Genomic DNA, 6,194 nt, shown 5'->3' with positions numbered 1-6,194 from the left:
GCTCTCGGGAGCCTGGTGCTGCTGCGTGGAGTCCTCATGGTGAGTCCCATGTGCTTCCTGCTCCATAGGAAGGCCTTCTGCCAGCATCATGTCATCTCCCATTCCTACTGTGAACACATGGCCGTGGTGAAGCTGGTATGTGAGGACACCAGAGTCAATGCTGCCTACGGCCTCTCTGTGGCCTTGTCAGTGATAGGAGCTGACCTCACGGTGATTGTTGTGTCCTACACCATGATCCTGCGAGAGATAACGAAGCTGTCGTCATCAAACACACAGCTCAAGACCTTTAACACGTGTGTATCACATGTCTGCGTCCTCCTCACATTTTATGTCTCTGGACTCTTCACATTCCTTGCCCACCGGTTTGGACACAGCATCCCTCAGCACATCCATATATTGGTGGCCAACCTCTACATGCTGGTGCCCTCCACTTTAAACCCCATCATTTATGGGCTGAGAACCAAGAAACTCAGGAACAAGATAGTTGTCCTCTTCCAGCAAAGGGGAATCTGACTCGTGTCTGTATGTCACAAATGGTTCTCATTTTCTACTGATGACTTCCATATATTTGAACAGTTAATGCTGAGAGTGTTTGTTCCAGGAAATTTCTCAGTTCATGGAACACATGGTGAGCATTCTTGGTAGATTTTCTTTTACTAGTGTAATTAAAGATTTCCTGTGTAATTAAAGATGGCAGAAAGACTTTCAGTCTGCCTTTTACAGTGCTGGGAAGAACTTAAAATCCTCTATGATAAAATACTTTAACAATTGGGCAAATAAATATTCTTCAAATACAAATATTTCCAGTCTGACCCTCAGACTGAGCATCTCCAAAAGACCTTTCTGTAGCAGCCCTCATTTTGCCAACACTGTTCTCTGGGCTGTGTGAATGTGCTCAGATGTGAATGACAGCTGTCCTTGTAGAGGAATCGGGGAACATTGAATCTCATGCTCTACATTCACCCTTTTGTTTTATGTTTGTGAAGCAGACACATCCAAAACATTCCTAGAGAAGACAATTCATAAGATCCTACGTAAATGCAAACCTTCCTAAAAAAAACAGACTTTCTCACCGATGAAATTATTGGTAGTGACCAGTCATAGAGAGATCATTGCTCACAAGACTGTGCTCTACCACCAGCAGTCAAACATCCCAATAAACCAGTAAACATGTTTTACTAAACCTCTGCTTGGAATGTCAGAAAGGTAGGAGGCTCAACGCGGTGAAGCTCAGATGTGGACCCAAATTCAAGTACTGAATCTGACTCTCACATGCTCTGGGCCTCTGCTCTGTGTGCAACGTGAGCAGCGTTACCAGGCGCAGAGGACATCTCCGACCTGGCCTGGCACTGCTTGGAGCTCTCTGTCTCCACAGCAGATGTGACAATGAGGGCTGCCCACGGGGAGGCCCTGCTCCCTGCTCTGTGTCTGAGCTGGATATACCAGTGGTGACACAGGAATATCATCACAGCTGGTCAGCAAATTCACCCACCATTTGTTCCTTTACATCAGGCAGGTCCATCCCGTAGCCTGCAGACTGCATTTGAGCTGTACAAGGTAGTAATTAGGTTCAGTCCCTGCTGCCATCCATTGTGACAGCAGCTCTTCCCTGCCAGGTGGCTCTGGGTGCACAGCCATCACTCAGCAACAACCCAGACATCAGTCCGAGACAATTCCTCTTCACTCAACACAGCCCCAGCAAAAATTTGCACACCTCTGCTCTGCAACTTTCCACATCCCTACTTCCACTGAGCTGGCATACGTCAGGAGTGCACTCTGCAAACTTCCACCACGTGGAACATGCGCACACGGTGCTCTCTGGAGTTTGGGATATGTGCTCCTTTTCCAGGTCGCTATATACGTCCTCCAGCACAGCTCACTCCCTCAGGTACCTCTCTCCACGGTAGTCCATGGGCAAAGCTGCTTCTGGACCTTGTCCTTTTCCAGCAGGGATGGGCTTGTTAGGGATGTGAAGGTTGGGGGCACCTTGGGATTTAGCGCTCATGAGATGGTCGAGTTCAGGATCTCGTGCAGAAGAAGTAAAGCAAAAAAGTAGGATTGCTATCTTGGACATCCAGAGAGTCAACTCTGATCTTTTTCAAGGCCTACTTGGAGGGATCTCATGGCCTAGAGTGCTGGAATGTAAGGGGGCTCACGAGAGCTTGGTAACATTTAAACAGCACTTCTTCCAAGCTCAAGACTTGTGCATCCCTAACAGTAGGAAACCGGGGAAAGGAGGCAGGAGACCTGCGTGGATGAGCAAGGAGATCATGGATAAGATCAAAGGGAAGAAGAAGGTTCATGAAATGTGGAAAAAGGGCCTGTCCTCTTGGGACGACTATAGGAGTGTTGTCAGGGCCTGCAGGGAAGCAATGAGGAAGGCTGAAGCTTGCCTGGAGCTTAAGCTGGTGGAGAAGATAAATAAGAAGAGCTCCTCTTTCATATGCTAACAGTAAAAGGACGACTCAGGACAATGCGGGTCCCCTGCTGAACAAGGGAGGTGTCCTGGTAATGGGAGATGCTGAGAAGGTGGAGATGCCAAATGCCTTCTTTGCTTCGGTCGTCACTTCAATGTCTGCCCCTCGGGACTTCTGGACACTGGAGGGAAGAGAGAGAGCCTGGGAAACTGAGAGCTTCACTTACACTGTGGAAGGGGTGGTCCCAGAGCATCTGGGATGGATGTGCAGAAATCCATGGGCCCAGATGGGATGCATCCACGTGTGTTGAGGGAGCTGGCAGAGGAGATTGCCAAACAGCTCCCTGTCATCTCTGACAGGTCTTGGAGAACAGGAGAGGTGCCTGAAGACTGGAGGAGAGCCTGTGTCACTGCGGTCCTCAAAAAGGGGAAGAAGGAGGATCCAGGAAACTACAGGCCAGTCAGTCCAACCTCTGTCTCTGGAAAGGTGACAGAACAGCTTGTTCTGGATGCCATCTGCAAGCAACTGAAAGAGAAGACGGTCATCAGGAATAGTCAGCATGGATTCTCCAAGGGAAAATCGTGCTCAACCAACCTCATAGCCTTCTGTGATGGCATCTCTGTCTGAGTAGGTGGGGGGAGAGCGGTGGACATCATCTACCTTGACTTCAGCAAGGCTTCTGATACAGTCTCCCACAACATCCTGATATTGAAGCTGAGAAAGTGTGCGATAGATGAGTGGACGCTGAGGTGGGCTGAGAACTGGCTGACTGGACGAGCTCAGAGGGTTGTGATCAGTGCTGCAGTGTCCCGTTGAAGGCCCGTGACTAGCAGTGTTCCCCAAAGGTCAGGGTTGTGTCCAGTCTTGTTCAATATCTTCATCTCCAACCTTGATGAGTGGATAGGTGTTCACCCTCAGAAAGTGCACCAATGATACAAAGCTGGGAGGAGTGGCTGACAGACCTGAAGGCTGTGCTGCCATTCAGCAAGACCTGGACAGGCTGGAGAGCTGGGCAGGAACAAACCAGATGAGGTGTGACGAAAGCAAGTGTTGAGTCTTGCACCTGGGAAGGAATAACCGCAGGTATCAGCAGAGGTTGGGACGTGAGCTGCTGGAGAGGAGCTCTGCAGAGAAGGACTGGGGGTGCTGGTGGGCGACAGGTCGGCCGTGAGCCAGCAGTGTGCCCTGCTGGACAGGAAGGGCAATGGGATCCTGGGGTGCATTAGAAGGAGCGCAGCCAGCAGGGCAAGGCAGGGCATCCTCCCCTCTGCTCTGCCCAGGTGAGGCCTCACCTGGAATACTGTGTCAAGTGAGGGAAGGATTGTCCCCTTCTCCAGCAGCGTTGACAATATTCCCTTCTCTGGTGAGGTGTTCCAGCATCCTGGCTTCTTTGCTCTATCAGTCTGCTCTGCTGGCACCATGTTCCCAGTGTTGGAGCATCCAGGGGACAAACGGATCACATGGATGCAATCTCAAATGTTTTCACAAAACTTGCAGCTCAGTCAGGGATACGTTTTGGATGGTTACTGACACTTTTATGAGGTCTGCCTCTACTTGCTGATCTCTTCCTTCACCTTGTGAATGGCCACGCAAAGAAGTAGCCTTCCTCTTCCTCTTTGCTAATTGATATTTCTTCCCCAACTAAGTAAGCCAAAATTTGCATCCGTTGTTTCGTTTAGAGAGGAGGGTGATGGACACTGGCATGTCTTGGTACCCTGGTTCAGCTGCTCCAGGGCCAGGGTCAGTAGTTAGGTAAGAAGAGGGCATGGAATAGGTGCTGTTTCAGCCCTGGGCTTCTCACAGGACTTAAATGAGATCTAGAGGCATTTTTCTACTTTCCAGGGCTCACCATAGTGTTTAATTGCATTCTACAGAGTTCAGCAGCATTTATCAGGAGCAGAAATCAGGCGCACAGGTCAGGAGGTCGCAGGGAGAATCCCGTGACGAACTGTGAAGCCATAGACTGGGTTGGCTGAGCATTCTTCGGGCCCCAGCTGACTCCAGAAGAGTAAGGACAGTCCTCAGTTCACACGCAAAAGGCCTAAAATAAGGGAATGGGAGGGATAAGGAGAGAGATAGAGGGGAAGGAAGGGTGGGAGGATGGGTTGCACTGTGGTGGAAAGAGGATAGGGAGTCGAAGGATCCCCAACATGGCACCCAAGGGGCATGACCCTGATGATCTTTACTGGTCCCTTCCAACCCAAACCATTCAATGATCCCATATTGTGTGGACACCACAAAAATCACACAGGCAGGTTCAATGAGCCACAACATGGGGCAAGTAACTCAACAAACTCTGGAAGGTACTGAAAGAAAACTGACCAAAGTTTTTCACAGACTATGAGCTCACCTGCACTGAGGTGATTAAAAGTTGATTTCTTTTGTGTTTCTCTTTTCTCTCCCTAATTACATGCTAATCGGCAGGGGAAATTCAGAACTCTGCTAAGATTTACCTGTAGCTTATAAATATCTCCTGGTCCCCACAGTGCCCAGTCCCTGCCTGGAAACCTGCACAAGGCAGGTGAGTATGGAGGGTTGGGGCAGAACTTGGCTGGTCTCGAGGCTCGCGCTCTCCCTGGACATGCCATGCCCTCCCTTCTTGCTGCTGCTGCCCCTCTCCCACACAAGTGACCACGGCCCCAGGGCAGTTGCTGAAGGCTCTTGCCAGGTCCCCAGCACTGCCCTGTCTGTGCTGCAGGGCTTCTCAAGCAATCCCTGTCCCCACCTATAGGGAAAATCCCGGGAGCTCAGCCATATTTGGGGCTGAGTGAGCTGCAGTCTGTGCAGGACAGGAATGGGCACTGCAGGAGCACTGCCGTGGAGGGGGCTTCTCCAAATGCGGGGCCACTGCCTCGGGGCTTTGCTCTGCAGTTGCATGTTTCTCACCCATGGCAAACACCCAGTGCCTCTGCTCACAGCAGCAGGCAGCTTGCTTCAGAACAAAGCTTCTGCGGAGCTGGAGGCTTGCTGCCAATGACTTTGCATCCCCTCTGTGCCCTTTTCCACGTTTGCTTTGGACTGCTTTGCATCTGCATCATTAACAATCTGTTTTGCATGCGCCAAGAGCCTCAGAATGAGGGACAGACAGGGACACTTGTAAGTGGGAACTGACAGGCACTTGTGGGAAACGTGCTCTCCTGAACCAGTGCAAGCAGCTGTGCCAGGGCTGGCTCTCTTGCACTTCTAAAACCACGTCTCCCTGATGTCTGTGTTTGCTGCTGACCACATCACCTCGAGGGTGCTGGATGCTTTGTGACAGCAGCCTTGAGGGTAGGCAAGAGACAAGAAGGGCTTCATGTCTTCTCTGAACTCCACCAACCCCTCCCACCCCCCCTCCTTCCTCCTGCTTGGCATTCCTGGGCTGGAGAAGCAGCAGTTCTGGATTGCCTTCCCCTTCTGCATCATGTACGCCATAGCTGTGCTGGGCAACATCATCCTTCTCATCGTCATCAAGACAGAGTCAAGCCTACATGAGCCCATGTACCTCTTCCTGGCCATGCTGGCCTTCACTGACCTGGTCCTCTCTACATCCATGCTGCCCAAAACGCTCGCCATCTTCTGGTGGGGCTCCAGGGAGATTGGCTTTGTTTCCTGCCTTGTTCAGTTGCTCTTTGTGCACACCTTCACAGCAGTGGAGTCAGGCGTGCTCATGGCCATGGCCTTGGATCGCTACTTTGCCATCTGCCATCCCCTGCGGCACTCCAGCATCCTCTCCATGCCGGTGGTGGCAGCTCTCGGGAGCCTGGTGCTGCTGCGTGGAGTCCTCATGGTGAGTCC

The 6,194-nt window shown here is 51.2% G+C and overlaps 2 protein-coding genes across 2 annotated transcripts; both read left to right on the top strand.

The window, feature by feature from the left end:
- Window positions 1–3: 3 nt before the first annotated feature.
- On the top strand, window positions 4–513 carry LOC122193412 (olfactory receptor 52L1-like; the record flags this gene model as incomplete). Its single annotated transcript, XM_042894188.1, has 1 exon — window positions 4–513. A coding segment is annotated over one exon (510 nt), but the record flags the coding sequence as incomplete, so codon positions are not given.
- A 5,199-nt stretch (window positions 514–5,712) lies between these two features.
- LOC122193413 (olfactory receptor 52R1-like) lies at window positions 5,713–6,186 on the top strand (the record flags this gene model as incomplete). The annotated part of the gene is made up of 1 exon (XM_042894189.1): window positions 5,713–6,186. A coding segment is annotated over exon 1 (474 nt), but the record flags the coding sequence as incomplete, so codon positions are not given.
- Between the last annotated feature and the right edge of the window lie 8 nt (window positions 6,187–6,194).

Source organism: Lagopus leucura, unplaced genomic scaffold, assembly GCF_019238085.1.
Source record: "Lagopus leucura isolate 7727_CA_CO unplaced genomic scaffold, USGS_WTPT01 53593-0_obj-0_obj, whole genome shotgun sequence".
NCBI classification, from domain to species: Eukaryota; Metazoa; Chordata; class Aves; order Galliformes; family Phasianidae; genus Lagopus; species Lagopus leucura.
The sequence above is the reverse complement of the archived record's forward strand: the minus strand, read 5'-3'. Positions and strand labels throughout refer to the sequence as shown.